Source organism: Cimex lectularius, unplaced genomic scaffold (assembly GCF_000648675.2).
Source record: "Cimex lectularius strain Harlan isolate CLEC.00 unplaced genomic scaffold, Clec_2.1 scaffold33, whole genome shotgun sequence".
NCBI classification, from domain to species: domain Eukaryota; kingdom Metazoa; phylum Arthropoda; class Insecta; order Hemiptera; family Cimicidae; genus Cimex; species Cimex lectularius.
Genome location: NW_019392683.1, coordinates 1285333 through 1303681, shown reverse-complemented (window position 1 = coordinate 1303681; position 18349 = coordinate 1285333). Strand labels below are relative to the sequence as shown.

General features: G+C 35.3%; 3 protein-coding genes across 5 annotated transcripts; 2 read left to right on the top strand and 1 right to left on the bottom strand.

Annotated features, from left to right (window-relative positions):
* Positions 1 to 1390: 1390 nt before the first annotated feature.
* LOC106662627 (ras-related protein M-Ras-like) lies at positions 1391 to 10502 on the top strand. Of its 3 annotated transcripts, XR_002910002.1 has the most exons (8): positions 2527 to 2632; positions 2699 to 2856; positions 6033 to 6206; positions 6276 to 6395; positions 6455 to 6608; positions 6669 to 6831; positions 6898 to 7038; positions 10418 to 10502. XR_002910002.1 is itself a non-coding variant. In XM_014386844.2 (7 exons), the coding sequence occupies exons 3-7, from the start codon at positions 6140 to 6142 to the stop codon at positions 6985 to 6987; spliced, it is 594 nt and encodes a 197-aa protein (XP_014242330.1). In that variant the 5' UTR covers positions 2527 to 2632; positions 2699 to 2856; positions 6033 to 6139; the 3' UTR covers positions 6988 to 7690. The 3 variants fall into 3 exon arrangements, 2 of the variants coding, with proteins under 2 accessions (XP_024081470.1, XP_014242330.1); XM_014386844.2 differs by lacking the exon at positions 10418 to 10502 and having other exon boundaries at positions 6898 to 7690; XM_024225702.1 differs by lacking the exons at positions 2527 to 2632; positions 2699 to 2856; positions 10418 to 10502 and adding an exon at positions 1391 to 1544 and having other exon boundaries at positions 6898 to 7690.
* Positions 10503 to 11322: 820 nt separating this feature from the next.
* On the bottom strand, positions 11323 to 13226 carry LOC106662501 (alpha-1,3/1,6-mannosyltransferase ALG2). Its single transcript, XM_014386642.2, has one exon. The coding sequence runs from the start codon at positions 12962 to 12964 to the stop codon at positions 11753 to 11755; it is 1212 nt and encodes a 403-aa protein (XP_014242128.1). The 5' UTR covers positions 12965 to 13226; the 3' UTR covers positions 11323 to 11752.
* Positions 13227 to 13274: 48 nt separating this feature from the next.
* On the top strand, positions 13275 to 16728 carry LOC106662502 (coenzyme Q-binding protein COQ10 homolog A, mitochondrial). Its single transcript, XM_014386643.2, has 3 exons — positions 13275 to 13589; positions 16044 to 16184; positions 16255 to 16728. Exons 1-3 carry the CDS (start codon positions 13480 to 13482, stop codon positions 16691 to 16693), a joined length of 690 nt encoding a protein of 229 aa, XP_014242129.1. The 5' UTR covers positions 13275 to 13479; the 3' UTR covers positions 16694 to 16728.
* The last annotated feature ends 1621 nt before the right edge of the window (positions 16729 to 18349 follow it).

The following is an 18349-nucleotide window of genomic DNA, read 5'->3' as shown; positions in this document are numbered from 1 at the left end:
CCTAAGATAGAAGATTTGGATGTTAGGGCGTGAAATGACCTTAGCCGTTAAAACACCCTTAAAAATTAATAATAATAATAATTAAAAATAAATAAAAATCACTAATTAAACTAAGCTGACCCAATGGGGCTTGCAAAGAATAATAAAAGAGGTTAGAGGAGATAGAAAGAATATAAAAATTAAAAAGAAAGAAAATCAGAAAAGTACTTAATCCAGTAGGTGTGTAAGTATGTCTCAGGTCGGGTATAGGGATAGGGATAAAAGAGGTGGCCACAAGGCCTTCTGCACTTCAACCAAAGGTTTTTTTAAATTTTAAATCACTGGCCAGCTACAGGTTGTTAATTAACCTCAATAGCTTTGTCAGCGGCTCTTTAGGGTAGGTTCTTGCTTTCAGCTTTTCTCTTCTAGTTGCAAGAATACTAAGACCTTCACAGAAACATAAATGTCTTCTGTGGTCTCCACCTCTTCCTGGCATTATCTTTCTTCTCTCTGTAATCCTATCTGGTGTATGTACCTTCTTAGATGGCAGTGCCCTGTCAGGGATCCAATCAGAATCTGGTTCAGTTGCGGTTGCCTTACAGTAATTCCCTTTTAAATTTTGCAGATCCCTTCTATGAATCTCTCCACGGTATCACTCCAACAAACCCTTAAGAATCCATTTTAAGAGTATCTTCTTTCAGGACGACTATACACCAGATACACACCATGCTAATTAGCCAAAAAATAAAGGAGGAATGTGTTTCCTCTCATGCTATTCTTATTATCACGGTCCAATGCAATGCACTGATGCTAAATGAGCAATAAAGAATATGGCAAAGAAAAGGTGGCAGCGATATGAACTGGGTTGTCCAAGGAGCTCTTGCAGGCCATGAGTATGGTTAATAGGATGCCCCCTGTGAAGATCCCCAGAAGGGAATCTTAAACAGGGTTGTAAAAAAATTTAAGTTTGTTATAAATATTAAAATTAGACATAGAAATAGGTTAGCTAATTGTTGGGAAAGCGTATTGTGCCGGGTTGAGTAACCAGAGGTGGCCTGGAATCGCAGGAGCTGACCCGGTCTTTCTCGAGAACTCCAGACGCAGCTAAAAAAAAAGCTGGCGAAATAATAACAGCTGGATGTTTTCGATTGAGAAATTCGATCCCAGGGCAATTGCCCTAGAAAAATTGGCTGTTGTGCTGACGAGAGGCCTTATTGCTCAACCCTCAGGATTAGTTAATGCCCGGACTCATCCAAAATAGCTCAATGACCTGGAGAGGACAAAGGGCAGTCGGGTCACCCAGAAGCATAGCAGTATTTTCAAAATGCAACTGTTCCCCACCTCCTACCTAAACGGATTGATATAAAAAGGATAATCCGGGTGAAGTCCGAGGAGAGTCGGTAGTACGAGAGTCCGCAGATGAGTCAGTCGGAGTGTCCCGTTGAGACGACGAGTGAGTCTGTCAAACGGAGTCCAAAGGGTGAACTGGTGCGGCAGATTAGTCAGCGTAGTTCGCAGGATCCGTACCACCGAACCGACGAAATCGATGCACGTATTCCAGTCCTGTGAGTACAAGTTTTGTCAATTGGTTTGCAGGAGATTTGGGGAACAGTTGGGCGATTTCAGGCTACTTTTAGCATTACGATCCCAATAATTAAGCCCCTAGTATTAAGGTTTCGTTAAAGAGAGTAAGAGCATTAGCTATATCTAGAATTAGTCTTCCAGTAATCGGTTTTGTATATGAATTATTTAATAGGAAATAAGGGTTGCTATTTAAAAGCAGCGTTAGGGCGTTATTCACTAGTTGATTATACATATTGGGAATTGTTCAGTCATATCAAATAAAGGGACCTGTTTGTACTGTCCGAATTGGTGTATCTTTCCCCCAAACCTCCTTTTCCAGAGTTAGTAATAATTAAGTAAAGGGTGTTCACCCGTCAAGCCTGGGCAACCTGACACATCTTACCCCTAAAAGGCTTGACGGGCCTAGAGTGGAGTAGCTCGCTACCCTCTCGGAGCACCTGAGCGACGATATTCGAACGAGCCGCGAGCCGCGCGCACGAAAAAAGGAAACCGCTCATCACACCCCCAGAAAGTATAAAATACAGAACAAGGGTCATCCTTATTCAACAGAATCGGCCAGAAAAATCAATGCATAGAAAGTTGGCACAATGTGAGCCACCTAGTCGAAGAGTGTCATTCCTTGTCAAAGATCATAAATGTCTATAATAATCATGATGTTTTAGGTACATAAATGTTAATAAAAATAGTTATTTTTGCTGCAGTTATATTATAAATTAAGCAATGGTGATCCAATTTAAATTTGAGATAGTGAGATTAGTATTAAATTTGAATTTTTTAATTCTTGAGCGTCGTTTGTATTGAGGACCATTACCAACGAAACTTTTCTATTAGAACAGAACCAGTTTATTCTTATTTTTCAACCTTTAAATATTTTTTATTGTTTATAAATCAGTGTAAAGTTGTTGTGTATTCTTCAGAAGCTGGTTGAAATAGATAATTTGAGGGAATTTATCGTAGGAAGGAGAAACGAAATATACCTCACTGAGCAAGTACGGCACGGGGAGGAGTGAGAGCTAAGCTTATTAAAGTGGAGGTTGTTAGTGTTTTATTTTGAGAATCGGCATTTTGGGTACTCGGCACGGACGACGAGCCTTTAGGAAATACAATTTTCTCAAATTTAATTACAATTTTTCAGTTGAAAGGAAAGAAACCGCTCCGATTCAAGAAGGAGATGACATCGACCGGCCGAATCGACTGACTCGTATTTAAATCCACCCAGATTTTCGGCCTACAACACTCAAAAGCTAATCCATAGCCCAAAACAATTTGGAACCCAAACAATATCAAAATGAGGTGATTTGGAAAAGTAAATTGGCCTTAAAAGAGTTATTAGTTGCTTCCTCATAAACGACTGAATGTCTGATGAGCACGTTTTCCTCTTTAAGTAGTCTGCTTTTCTCTCACAATCTGTATTTATTAGGGCGTTAAGGAGGCCCTAAGACAGGTCAATGTGCATGCATAGCATAAATGTCAGTGAGTTGACAGATGGCATATGAACACTGATGCATGTTTCGTCAAATGTGTCATTGAGCATCAAGTTGGTTTGATATGCTTCCATGTTTATTTGCTTGCATTAGGAACATCCATTCCTTTATTGTTTTACCGTTTTGCGCAACAATAAATAAAAACAATTAATTGTCAGTGTCTATTTATAATACAATTGTAATGGTATAGTAAGTCAAACTCTGTGACATGGGTTCAATTCCTATCATTAGAGTTGGGATATTGTAATCCCTGATTATTCTTGTAAACGATGATCATTCATTTATGAATGAGAAGATGTATTTGGTGTGTATGAAAGACTACACCTTTAAGAACTATTGTATCCCCCGTACTTAAAGCACACTGATTAGTCCATGTGCATCAAGGAATTTGATTTCTAGGCCCGGTTCAATTGTTGAATTTGTTCGAAGGTGACAACAAATCACTCCTTCAAACAAGTGTGTCACAATAGTTTATTACTGTGTTGTTGTACAGTCTGCTTTCTTGCACAATCTGCATGTACTTTGTTGGATATACCAATCTTACTCAAATGCCCGTTCAGTCCGCAGTGTCATGTTAAGAATCCTGTTAAGATTTGGAAGTTTTTCCTGTTTCCTTTGATGCAAATGTTTATCACATTTCATTTTCCCTTTTCTTGTGTTGTTTTTTGGTCTGATTTTTTTGGAAGTGATCAGAAAGATTACAACCTGTATTTCTTTTCCTTTATTTTATGCAAATTTCTTTTATAGCTATGCATTCAGGGCCATTTTTCTGGCTTCCATCTGCTCCTTCAGGGATTCTGTTGTTTCTTTCCTTCCGAAACTCACTAAGTTCTTGGATTGTATGTGTCCAGTGGGTGAATTCCATTATATTCTCATTTTAATCCTTTTTTTCCCTAAGATACTCATTGATAGTGCGAATCTTTAAACCACAAAAGGATTCAGCGGAGTTGCAGTCCCTTTTCTTGCAAGGGCATCCGCTTCTTTGTTTTCTTGTGTGTCCTGGGACGCAGCAGAGAGTAACTTTATTTTGCATGCCGCATTTATTTGGTTTAGTTTTGCAATTCAGCACCATTTTTGACCTAATAATATTTGATCTTTGTTCTCTGATGCCTGGCTATCTAACATGCCAGCTATGTTCTTGTTTTTACACCCTTTGTTCAAGATGAATTCTCTTAATTGCATAACTTTAGCCTGGAAGATACTGGTGTACTTTACCATGGATTCTGAGTATTTGGTTCCAGGGCTGAACACTCCTGCCCATTTTCTTGTGATCTAGATCCTTCAGTGCACCCAACAGATGATGCCATTTTCAATGGAGGAGTCTTTGTCTCTCTCTCCCTCCTTTCTCTCTCCTCTCTCTCTCTCTCTCTCTCTCTCTCTCTCTCTCTCTCTCNTTTTTCTTTTTTTTTTTTGGTACCTAGGTATGTCTGGAAATTTTGTTTGAATTCAAACAACCTGTTCATGTTGTTCCTGGGGCCATGAATAAATGAATAACAGATGTTTCATTTTATTAATGAGAATGAAATGTATAAATACATATAAAAATGAGAAAAACGATGAGATCATAAAATGCTGGTCTAGTTTTATATTTTCAAAGCTTTACTGTTGTAATTGTTTTATAGTATTTTGACATAGCGTAAGTAAAGAAATTCCTGACATACAAATCGAGGGCATTGTGCTTGAAGATTTTATGATACTTTTCTAATATACAATTTTCAAATAAGACAGGGACAGCAGTACCCAGCCTACAGTCTTACATTTGATTACGTATATTAATACTCAGCAATGGTTGACGTACAGAATTTTGGTGCAAAAGCCTGCATATATGTCCAGCATGTCCAATCTTTTTTAAAGGATGTCATTCCTTGGGTGACATTAGAATTGTGCTTGAATACAAAAAGTAAAGTAAGTTTTCATAAAAAGCGCTTTGGTCTTCCCTTTTCAACTACTAATTGCATGTTGTATATAGAGACATCTACAGACCTATTGAAAATAAGCACACTGCACGCTTCACTTTAAATATGTGCTTAAAGCCTTAAACTTCCTCTTTCCTTCCTTCCAAAAATCACTGCCAATATTGTTGAGGAATATTTTCTAAGGGTTTTCTTTGGAGGGTACATATAACAAGGGTTATTTTTCTTACTCTTTTTCCTCCAAAGTTTGCTTCATTCAGCTATTCATTCATTGTATATGTGCCTGAAGCTCCTCAAAGGCAATTGAAGGATCGGGATCAGAGAAAAGCAAGGCTGTGTTGTCTTCAAAGGAGGGTAGAGGGTGTATTTGGGATGTTTAAGGTGTACAGGAGGTATAAGATTGGTCTCCTGCCTTGGTTAAATCGGAAGAATCGTGAAGCAAAACATTAGGTAAAATGTGTTTGGAAGGATGCACTTTAGTTTGTATACGAGATCCTCATGCCACACACGGTCAAACATTTGTCTAGAAGGTCCCCATACTGTATTCTTTATGAACAAATGAGGAGGATGTGAAACCTGCTGGGTTGTAGTGTTGAGAATGAAAGCCAAATTAGTGGTTTGGAAGAAGGTTGAAATCTTTTTGAATAGTTCAGAAAAGAGAAAGTGCAGGCTGGACAGTAGGAACTTGAATTAAGTGCAGGTTTGCCGGGTTTTGGGAAAAATATAACACTCGAGTATTTCCAGAGCCAAAGTTAATTAAAGAAACACCATAGTAAAATGATCATTTATTATAATAAAAAATAAATAATATAACATATTACTACTGTAAATATAAGTCGTTAGGGGTCCAACTTGTCCATGAGCCCATGTTTGACGTTACTTGGGTCCTCCGTCTTATATGTCAGAAATTACTCTACTAAATATAATTTGATATTTGTCACTCACATTGCCTTTGGTGCAATAAATCACTTGTGTGTGCTTTAGTGTATTGTCTAAATGTAAATTATTAGATTATTAATTTCAGTTAATATTTTTATTCACATATTTTTAATTTTTTGTATTATATTTTCAGTGCAATTAGATAGTCCTTATAAAAGGAGATCTAAATCGTTCGTTTAAACATTAATCTTCTTGAAAAGTTCACGTGCAATCGCAACAATAGGTAGAAGGAGGGTGGGTATGTCTCGTGCGCCAAATGAAAATCTTCCAACATACAAACTGGTGGTTGTTGGAGATGGAGGCGTTGGTATGTATAAAACATCTAATCTCTTAAAACATCTTAAATAAGAGATCATGTATTATTTTTCCATTCTAGGCAAAAGTGCGATCACAATTCAGTTCTTCCAGAAGTTGTTCGTGACAGATTATGATCCTACGATAGAGGATAGCTATATACAACACACTGAAGTCGACGGACATTGGTGTATATTAGATGGTAATTTGTTTTTTCCTTTTGTTGTATAATTTTTATTTTTACCTTTATACTTTTTTCAGTACTGGACACTGCGGGTCAGGAAGAATTTAGTGCAATGAGGGAGCAATACATGAGAAAAGGAGATGGGTTTCTTCTTGTTTATTCTGTTACGGATAAGCAGAGTTATGAAAATATAGTTAACTTCCATACGCAAATTCTCAGAGTTAAAGATAGGTTAGTAAAATTGTGTGATAATTTAATTCATTGTTGGATTAATTATTTATTTATTTTCAGAGATATATATCCAATGCTTTTAGTAGCAAATAAAGTCGATTTGGTCCATCTGCGGAAAGTGTCGGAAGAAGCTGGGAGAGAATTAGCGTATAAACTAGGAATTCCTTACATTGAAACATCTGCGAAGGACCCACCTCTCAACGTAGATGCAGCATTTCAAGAAGTAATTCCTCACTTTTCTCATATATTACAAAAAAAAATTGTTTTCTAATCATCTCAATGTATTCAGGTCGTGAGAATAATTAGGAATCAACCACCAGTGGAACCGGAGAAAAATCGGGGAAGAAGAAGGAGGTCTGGCAAATGTTGTGTAATATGAACAGAACATTACCTCATTAAGACAAAAGTGGTTGTAATAAATTTAATAACGGTGAGAAAATTTGCACTTTGTCATATTTTTATATTGAATCCCTCCTCCTTCTAAGTTAGTAAAAAAAAAATTAATTATATAAATAGATGTTTCTTTTATGTCAAGAAACGCACAGTAAAGATAATTTTAAAGAAAAAAAAATAGTTTGTTACTTTTTATATACTTTATTTGGGTATCATTTAAAAAAATAATATATATAAATATAAGGCCTTGTGATTGTGCCAAATAGTAAGTTAATTTAAAGATATGGTGTGCCATAAATTGAAATACTGGCAGAAGTGGTTTAATAAAACAAGACTTTTTGACCAATTTCAATAGCCATTTTGTAAATGTTTGCCTTATTTAATACGTTTTCGTTTTATTTATTCGTAAGAAAATAAAAAAATGGAATTGTAACTGTATCGACCTTATTTACCGAATCAAATATCTGTGCAACACCTTAACTTTAACGCCGTCAAGAATGTGAATTTAATTCGTCTATCTTGGTGGCACGCCGGGTGGTACATAACTCCTCTGTGACGAATTCAAGTAAGGAGGAGGTTCAATTAAAACTTGTAATGATTTTAAATAAAAAAGTAAATATATATTGAAATTTCCCATTAATATCGGTGTTGTGTTAGCTTTATTTTGTGGTCTGTATTCACCATTGTGAGAAAAAAATATATATATAAAACTTGTGTTTGTATTTACCTTAGTAAATATGTTGTATTAAATATTCTCAAAAAGTATGTGAAATTAAAATATGGGAAAGACATGCGAAATTTTGAACTCAGAAACGATTGTTAGGTATTTAATTTTTTTGTATTAGTGAATAAAATGTGATTTTTTAAAAATAAACAATCTTTTTATGTTTCCTGTTAAAATTGTTTGAAATAGCTCAAGTGGTAGAGCAGCGGCATATCAAGCCAAAGATCGTGGGTTCGAATCCCGCTCGTGCCATTGACTTTTTTATCTCGACTAAAAACCTTAATTAATTGTATGATATTAATTGGTCATGCGGACCGCGAAACTAGCGAATTTAATAAGTTTAAAATGAAGTATCCTTTATTAAAGCTCTCCGTGGCAATTTCATTTGTCGCCGAGAATCAAATTGGTTACACGACATTTGAAAAATGGCAAAAAGGAGGGAAAATTCAAAATGTGTGGTTGAGATGGGAAGTTGGTTTCTGAGTGGATCGAGGTCACGATAGCTCAAGTGGTAGAGCAGCAGCGTATCAAGCCGAAGATCGTGGGTTCGAATCCCGCTCGTGCCATTGACTTTTTTATCTCAACTAAAAACCTTAATTAATTGTTTATTGTTAGAAATAATTAGGGAGGGATTATTTAATTCTTTAATTTTATTTCCTAACCTCTTAAGTAAGTAATATCTCACACAATCAATGCTGGTGTCTAGTACATTTTTATTCTATTGCATCTAAATCATACAACATTATTTAATTTTTTTTTAAATTGTTAATTAATTTTTTAATAAACATTATTTAATATATTTTACTTCCAGTCTAGCGGGACTACAGTGGCTGAATGGCTAGGGTGTCCAAATTGGATTTGCCGTGCTAGTTGTTCTGGGTTTGAATCTTGAGCAAGCCATGGCTTTGACTATTCCTCACTGAAGATGGCGCAGAGCTAAAATGTGTTTGAGTAACATAAAAAAAATCCTCGAGTGTAGATGGACCCAATTGAATAAATAATCCAATTCACCATGACTTTTTAATTGAAAATAATATGCAAAAAGTATTGCTAAGTGGACCCCAATACCATGATTCACAATACCAATAAAACCCCAGTCATAAATAATACATGATGTTTATAAATTTTAAATTTTATGTAAAATGTGACTTTTTAGAGAAAGTAAACTGCTCGTTACAAAGGGGTATTGCGAAGTTAGAGGAGGATAGATCAGGATAGTTGATATGATAATGCATCAGTTTGTAGACAAAATGTATATCAAAAATAAATCTACAGGTGTACAGGGTTTCCAGATTCATGTTGAAATCAGCAAATATTCCAGCCTCCCTGAGCCAAATGCAGTGCAAGATACATCTCTGTATATCCTTTGATGCATCAATTAGTTCTGTCATGTATGGATTCCAAATGAAATCCTAATTGGTCGCACAAGGCCCTTAAAATTAAAAGTAAGCTGTAAGAATTACAATTTAATTTACAGTAGTGCATTGATAAAATCCAAGGGTTTGATTAGAGTTTTGATTTTATATTTGAAAATGTTAAACTTCAAGTTTTGATGAAAATGAATTTCATGGTCTTTTAGAGTCAAGGTTGGATAAGAATTTTAATGTCTTTGATTTATTCTATAGACTTAAAGATTTTCAGATCATCAGCAAAAAGTGAAAATAATATAAAAAAACAAGATGAAATATCATTTATAAAATGTTTAAACAAGAAGGGGCCAAGTAGTGAACCTTGAGGAACTCTGTAGAAGGAAACTACATTTTGTAGATTAGGAAAAAGAAGAAGAAAAATACTTTATTTACATAACTTAATTTTGCATTAATTCCACATTAATTTAAATAATATAAATTAAAAAAAAAGTTTAAGTGTTTCGCAACATCGGGAGATATCCTGTCTATTGGAGTTGTTTGTCAAAAATAAAAATAAATAATAAAATAAAAAAGAAAATTATGCCAATTTTAACAAACAAACGTGACAACAATTGTCAATTGATGAATTAACTCATATCAGTATTGTCATGCTTGTCGTGCATACTGAGTCAGAACTCCACAATTACAAATATTGTGAAGAAAAGAAGTAAACGCTCTTGAAAAGGACTGTAGGCTAAGGTATCGCAATCAAAACTCTGTCAGAATAGATCATTTAGTCATAAAATTCTATTGCTAAAAAATCTCCCAATTTCATTTATTGTGGCCTCTGCTGTTAGGGTGCATGATAGGCTAACAGAATTTTTCCTAGCCAGGTCTGACAAGGCGTTATGCTCAGTCTTACACTGTTTTCAATTCTTTTAAAATGATTTACCTGAATTATTAGAAGGGGGAATCTGTGTTCGGAACAAATGAGTAAACATTTTGATGTAGCTGACAACATAATCTTAATATCCAATAATCCGTATACATTGTGTAGAAATATACCAATTCTTGATGATTATTGTGAACAGTGGAACATAGAGATAAATCTTCAAAATTGTTTTGTAATTATAATGTGTTTATTGACTTAAAACTTTGTTTTTAAAATGATAATTTTTCCTCCAGTCGCAATCAACAACACATTTCTTACATAGTATGTAGAAACGTACAAATTGAAAATTAATTACTCTCAAAAACCATATAAGTTCTATCAGTATTTAGTTTGTAATAAATTTATTGAAACATTTAAAAAAAAATTAATGCAATGTGTATTTTTTCTCCAGATGCGAGGAAAGACGTACTGACTACTTTCCGTCTTCCGATATGTCCTGGCAATCCAGCACTTTGCCTGAGAAACTGTTTTACAGCTTATCACAAATATGTTTCAATGATGTATAAATTATTTCATAGATTTATTGTTTTAATTTTATTTTACTGAAGATTTTAAAAATTATTGTTAAGAGAAAAAAGTAATTAGGTACAGTCTGTATTTGCTTTCCTATTAATGTAATTATTTACAGATTTATTGTTTAATTTATATATAAGTATAAATATGTTTACAAAAGATATTTTTTTATCTCTTCCGAGTCACCAAAAATAAGAAATGTTTGTTGTGCGGTTTGCACCAAACCACCTGTGTCCAAAATTTAGAAGCAATTTTTTTCACAAAATTCCTTAGTAATCATTTTCAAAATATTTTTCCCAATCATAATAGACCCAAATAATTGATTTTTGGCAAAATATAATTTCAGCCATCGAGAACGCAGACCCATAAACGACCTCTGCAGTGAATGTCTGCCAACATCATGATTTTTTATAGTGTAAAGGAGATTATTTAACAATGGTTTAAGTCAAGGTGCATTATGAACAATTAACATTTAAACAGTTAATGCTTCACGATTATATTTATCAGTATATACAATTGAAATAAATTAAAATCATATATACATTTCTAATACATTTTTAAAAATAAGATCTTTGATATTGTTGTTATGATTATTAGAAAACAAGGAAAAAGATAAAAATTTCAAGGAACTTCTTGAAAAAATATAATTTCAGCCACCAGATACCTCCGCAGTGAATGTGTTAAAGACTATTAGTCAACATCATTATTGTTATAGCATACAAGAGATCATTTAACATTGGTTTAAGTCGAGGTGCATTATAATCAATAACATTTAAACAGTAATAATGTTTCACAATTATATTTATCAGTATATACAATGGAAAAAATTAAAATCACATATATATTTCCCTTTTTTAAATTATCTTATGCTTAATTACCATTATTTTTTTTAGCAACAAGATCTTCGAAATCGTTGTTAAAATGATTAGAAAATGAGGATTTTTTTTTCAAGGATCCTCTTGAAAAATCTAATTTCAGCCACCAGGTACTGAGACCCATAATTGACTTCAGCAAAGAAAATGTTAAAGAATAGTCTTAGTCAACATCATTATGTTATAGTACACAAGAGATCATTTAACACTGGTTTAAGTCGAGGCGCATTATAATCAATAACATTTAAACAGTAATGTTTCACAATTATATTTATCAGTATATACAGTTGAAATAAATTAAAATCACATATATTTCCTCTTTTTTTTCAAATATCTTACACTTAATTATTTTTTGTAGCAACAAGATCTTCAATATCATTGTTAAGATGATTAGAAAATGAGGAAAAAGAAAATTTTTCAAGGAACCTCTTGAAACCAGCTCGGCCCATTTCTTCTTTCAGATTTTCCTCCGTTATCAATTTGTATAACGCCTTCGCAAAGCTTGTGCTGCTGTCCTCGCAGAGGAAACCAGTTTTATTATTGAGAACGGTTTCTGTAGGCCCACCGGAGTTTGAGGCGATCACGGGCTTCTTGGCGTACATCGCTTCCAAAGGGACGATGCCGAAGTGTTCATTGGGAGGAGTGTAAATGAGGCAATCGCATCTCCTTATAAGCGAGATTTTGGACTCTTCAGAAGGTGATTTTAAGAAGATTATTTTCTCAGAGAGGCCGGTGTCTTTTGCAAGTTTTACAAGGGCTTCGAAATATTCAATGTTTTCATGGACCTTTGGGTCATACCCACCTGCAATTATCAACTTCACTCTGTCCCATCTGTCATCGTCAAGTTCATTTCTTAACTGTCTCAAAGCCAGTATTGCGATCTCGATGTTCTTTTTTGCTTCGTACCTGTTTATAGATAGTATTACAAATTCATCTTTGAAGCTGTGCTCGGGTTTTATTTCTGTATGCCTGTCGAACGCTACGGTGTTAATCGAAGGGTAAAGTATATCGGGCACAACGGTCATGTTCCTTCTGAATGTCGTGCAGAAAACATCTTGCGTGAATTTGCTATTGACGTACAGCTTGTCTGCCATGACGGTGGTCTTCTCTTCGAGCCAGTCGAGCGGATACCGGTACAAAGACTTCAGAAGGCCTTCAGGCATGGACAGAAGCTGGTCTGGATAGTGACAGTAAAAGACGACCTTTTTAACACCCATCTTCAGCACGGGGATGCAAGCGGAGACGAGATCGCAGAAAACTAGATCCGGCTTCAACTTGAATATCACATAAAAGGCGCAGTATATCATTTTAAGGCATGAAAGGAGTGCGAAGAGCCTGCCGAACACGTTCCTCGGGATCCACCCTCCGATGACCTCAACCGGCAAAGTGCCGTCTTTCGTCTCCGGGAAGCAATGCTCCGAGTTGTGATGCGACGTGACGAACTTAACATCGTAACCGGAATTTTTTAATGCTATCGCTGCATCGACGACGAGCCTTTCTGCACCTCCTACGCCCAAATCCGGGTGGAGGAAAACTATGTTTCCCTTTGACATACCAACGGCTCAACAAGTGGTGGACACCGCGTCAGTCGAGGAGAAGGATCCAATCACCCAATACTTACCTCCATTTCGAGTATTATCAACACGTAGCGCTCAGTTGGTCTTACGTTACACTATTACTAAAAAAACACAGAAAAGAGGAGTTCCAAAAAAAATCCATTAATAAACTCATTCATAACATAAAAGAAAACAACATAAAACTAGATATTTTTCTCATATATCAACCAAAATTACGGAAAAATACAGAAAGTAATCAAAATATCATAGGAACTGACCGGCCGCCTCCTCGTCGGCTGTCAGGTTTTAGTTGTCGAACGTCATGTCGACGAAATCTGAGGTTTCTCAGAAACCGTACGTTAACAAAAAACCTCTCAGATTAAACAAACTTTTGGCCTCACACATTTTAAAATGCACAAATAAAATTCTAAATTCACAATTTACTCGACATATCGACAAAACTAGACATCGTGCTCCGAGACATTGCGTTATGATAATTCCGACAACCAGCTATGATCTCTGGAGCCAAGGTCCGTCTAGGACATCTCATACGGAACCAACACTCGCCTTGCCTCAAGCTTAGATCATGTTATTCACATAGAAAAATCCATCATTTGAATCCGTAAGTAAAGTTTTTGTCTTTAATTTTTAATTTAACTGTTTTACGTGTTATCTCGGATCCAAGGTTGATGACAAATGCTATTTTTAGTTTCAACTTTACTTGTTCTTGACTTATTTCTTTCCATCCTCTTTATACCTCAAACCTCCTCCAGGAGCCTCCAGCCACCTTACACCTCAAACGGTACATAGGCGACTAGGCAGTCAAAAAATTACACTGATGGACAAATTCAAGGTTCTATTCAATTTATTAAGTTTAAAATTAAATACATATCTTTCTACATTAGTTACAGGTAATTAGGAGATATTATGGTCAAAGTATACAGTAAATAATGCTTTGTTTACCTTTATACTGATAAATTCCATTTGCACAAAAAGTAGCATTTGCCCTTTCATTCTGCAACGTTTAAACATTGCTTTCACTTAATCTTTTCCCTTCATTGATTTTATTTGATATTATTCTTATTCTTAAACCTTTTTAAAAAACTCCAGTCAGGCATTTGAGTATGACAGTGACATAATATTTTTAGAGGAAGAATATAGCCAGTGCAAAGTTTCCAGGAGACTGAGTGTAAATCACTACAATAAAAAGGGTTCTTCGGTGCTTTAAAGAAACAGGACTTCACACTAGAAGGCCAAGACAGGTCCATGAGAGAGACGAGGATTCATCCGTCATCAGGCTCTACGAAACTTCAGCATTATGGGAAATACGATGAGACAAGTCCGAAATGTTTTGAATTCCTCCAGGACTGTAAGAAGGCTCAGTGAAAATAACCTCAGGGCCCAGCACGCGGCTTGTAGACCTCTTCTTGCCACAGCTCAGAAAATGTCCAGGCTTCAATTCGCCTGGGAACGTGTAAATTGGGTATTGGAAGATTGGGTTCTCTTGATGAGATGAAAGTTGGCCTCAAATCTTTAAATGGGCTTAGATTCATATGGAGACATTCAGGAGAAAGGTACGCTCCATGCTGTATTATTCCTCAGGTGGCATTCCACAGTGGGTGGATTGATGCTCTGGGGTAGCATTTTGTTTAGCACCAAATTGGTCGTGCGAGGAAGATCCCTAACTTCACGGTAGTGCTATTTGCTCCCCACATCGGTGAGGATAATTATAATTAGGATAATTCCTCATAAAGCTATTGGTATTGTGGATGATTACCTGAATGAGGCTAGAATTGAGTGCTTGGTGTGGCCAGCTCAAAGTCCAGATTGATTCAAAGTCCAATTGAACACATTTGAGGCGAACTTAAGCGACAAGGATGACAGTTAAACCCAGGTCCTAACACCCTAGAAGGGTTGGAAACAGCGGTTCTTGACGAATGGGAAAGAATTCCTCAGTATTTTATCAGAAATCTTTTCCTAGGAATAAAAAGGTGTTTAATTAATATGATTTATGCCAGAGGTGGAAATACTTGGTATTAAAGGGGGCAAAAAGTTTTTTTTAAACGTTTTATTTGTTTATTTAGAAATCGTGAGATGCGGTCTGGTGTGATGTAGGTTTCAGAAAAACGTTTTCTTTATCGTGCCAACGTTTCGATCTTTATTGAGATCATCTTCAGGGCCTGGGATTTACAAACATTGTTTACATATAACAGTTACATTTTGGATGTGGAAAAGTGTAAACAATGTTTGTAAATCCCAGGCCCTGAAGATGATCTCAATAAAGACCGAAATGTTGGCACGATAAAGAAAACGTTTTTCTGAAACCTACATCACACCAGACCGCATCTCACGATTTCTAAATAAATATCGATTAACGGTCACTAATCACCACACATTTTTATTTGTTTTTTATTTTTTTATTTTTACACAATAAGCAAAAGCTTAGAAGAAAAGAATTTAGAAGGAAGAAAAGAAACATCCTGATAAGAAACATTTCTATTCATGGCTTCAAGATGAGCAAGATTTGAATTTAAACAAAATTTTCAGCCCCATCTTTGTAAAAAAGAGTGATAATGGGAGAAAAGTGAACTGAAATATTTTATTACACTGACAGATCCAGAAATACAGTGCACAGGCCAAAAATTCAAATATTCAGAACCCACCCAACACAGTATCTTTCTAATGTAGGTTAAAAAGAGATTTATTATATGAGCAATTTTATCATTAAGTTTGAACATCATCATCAATATGTTGTAAGTAAATTGAAATTATGAGAGGTCAGAAAATTCCAATGACAAAACTTCGACTCAAAACTCAATTTTTTAATGTTTGTGTTAATGATTGCTGTTGTTGTAATTGATTTTGTTTTATAAGAAAGTTCTATTTTCATTACTTTCTTTTCTATTTTTGGTTGAATTTATTGAATTATTTCTTAATCCTCTTAAAAAAATAGTAATTATATTTTTCTCTTGAAAGATGCTAAGCCCGCACAGCATCTGGGTTGTTAAGTTACAGTATAACCATTGCGCCTCGATTTGTATGCAAGTTTACAATTAAATATAAAATTCTGTTTCAGATTGTGCTCATATGACAATACAAAAATACTTTGCAAAGAAGGAAAGTTAACACCTCCCGCTTTTGGACATTTCAATAATTTCTTTACCCTACCTGGGATCGCAAATAAGAAGAAAGAGTACATCGGGAAGAAAATCGTCGGGTAAGTTATTAATTAAAAAATAAAATCCGAAAAATCATTAATATTGTCTTTCATAATTCATGTTTGACAGGTTTACCCCAGAGCAAATGTTTGATGTCGTCTCTGACGTTGAAAATTACAAAAAATTTGTTCCGTTTTGTATAAAGTCGACCGTCACCCACAAAACAAAACACTTGCTTAGCGGAGACCTGCAAGTCGGCTTCCCGCCCATTGTAGAAAGTTACTCTTCGACCGTTTCCCTCAATCGTCCGCACAGCGTTAGAGCAGTGTGCAAAGATGGGAAGATATTTAACCACCTCACAACAACATGGAAGTTCATCCCGGGTTTGAAGGAGGGCCCGCAGTCTTGCCATATACACTTTTATCTCTCTTTTGAATTTAAATCTATGCTCCATTCTCAACTCGCAAATGTTTTTTTTGATGAGCTAGTCAAGCAGATGGAATGGGCGTTTGTTAAAGAAGCTGAAAAAAGATATGGTAAACCAAGTCTTCCAACAGTCAAACTTTGATAAAGACAAATACATATTAATTATAAATGGGGAAACAATTATAGAAAACTTAATTAAAATTTGTAAATATGTAATATAAAATAATTTTAATTTATTCTATGTTTATTAACTTTAGTACATCTAAAGTTAAATAAAAGATTTAGAATAATGTAGTAAACTTCATTTTGTTGTTATACAATAAAATGTATTTATATGGTTTATGTTGTTCTGTTTTGCTGAGAATATAAATGTGAATCAACTTTATTACTAAATTATTTAAATTAAATCAGGTTTATATTTAGCGCATAATTTACAACAAATATGAAAGAAGACCCTGTTTTATATATACTTATGTTATTTTTTTGTTTATGTACCAATTAATTGGATATTTTATTGGCTATTATGGATATTATTTATTATACAGTTTCATATTAACCAGATACTTTTATTTTAAAGAAAGCAAGATATATTTAAAAAATTATAAATTCCCTTTACTTTTGTAAGGTAGCTACTTTTATTCATTTATTTAAAGAGAAAGTTAGGCTGTATTAACATAATTAGTTGACATATTTGTCATGTGAGTGGTTCTGGGTTCGAATCCCGACTGGAGACCTGGCAGTGAAAGAAAGCATCACAGTCTTCATTAAAGAATAATAAAAATCCCCTCCAGCAAGAACTGTGTCTAGGGTTGATGATTTATAAAACCACCCACCAACCCTAACTTTGATTATGATATTGTGTGTAGGTCGATGAAGGAATATCGAGTACTCCACAGACTAATAAGAATGAGTTCAATGTATGAATGTATTTATTTGTGTGACTGCCTTATCAACTATAGTTAGTATTACGCTAGATTATAATTTGCATGTGTTGGGGGCTGAAATGACCTAGCTGTCATCAGCCTCTGCCAGAGCCTAAACCTGTTGGTTGGGAAGCGACGATCTTCTGGGCCTCTGGCCGGGTACTAGCGACTGCCACATAATGGGGTAGGTGAATCCCCCTGAGTTATAAACCCTACGGTCAGCACACCGGAGAGTGACAACCCTTCAGAGTGAATGTCTGAATAATAAAAATAGTTTGAGGGGCTGAATGGGGACCCTGAGTCTACCAAAGCCAGATCATAGAGCATCTTTATAAGATATGGAGAAGGAGCAGCCCTCCAGGAAATATGAGATCCAACCTAGTAGAGGCTAGTACTTACTATTATTTCTAAATAAAAAAAAGTTGTGTTCTCTTCATGCAAATCAACACAATTAAAACCACCTAGAGAGTCAAAATTGCCTGGGAAAGGTGCAGAAGGCTCTGCACTAAAAACTGAGGCTTAAATCTCAAAATGACCCTAAGCTATACACATTCATGTTAAGACTAATGCTGACATATGGGTCAGTGGGTGGTAACCAAGACCCTGCAGGCCAGAGTAATTAGGCTATTCAGTGGCACCCAGAGACAAGCTTGTCACATTGCATCTGACTGTGGCCTTGGAGGTGCCGTTAAACCTTCCTACCACTTCATATTTTAGTCCAAGGAGAAGCCAAAGCAACAGCCACAGGCTCATTAATGGACCACCATCTGCAAGGATAGGCCATGTAAATAAACATTGGAAACTGAGGGAGGAGATACAAGCAGATGCCATTTAGGCATGCCAATTGAAGCCACTACTCTGAAGTACAATTTTAC

Bases quoted from the DNA above. Each gene is read 5' to 3' on its own strand.
- LOC106662502 (XM_014386643.2), top strand. From the start codon at position 13,480: ATGATCTCTGGAGCCAAGGTCCGTCTAGGACATCTCATACGGAACCAA. The intron at 13,590-16,043 runs GTAAGTAAAGTT...ATTCTGTTTCAG, and splicing joins AAAATCCATCATTTGAATCC to ATTGTGCTCATATGACAATA. The intron at 16,185-16,254 runs GTAAGTTATTAA...CATGTTTGACAG, and splicing joins ATCGGGAAGAAAATCGTCGG to GTTTACCCCAGAGCAAATGT.
- LOC106662627 (XM_024225702.1), top strand. From the start codon at position 6,140: ATGTCTCGTGCGCCAAATGAAAATCTTCCAACATACAAACTGGTGGTT. The intron at 6,396-6,454 runs GTAATTTGTTTT...TACTTTTTTCAG, and splicing joins ACATTGGTGTATATTAGATG to TACTGGACACTGCGGGTCAG. The intron at 6,832-6,897 runs GTAATTCCTCAC...CAATGTATTCAG, and splicing joins TAGATGCAGCATTTCAAGAA to GTCGTGAGAATAATTAGGAA.
- LOC106662501 (XM_014386642.2), bottom strand. From the start codon at position 12,964: ATGTCAAAGGGAAACATAGTTTTCCTCCACCCGGATTTGGGCGTAGGA.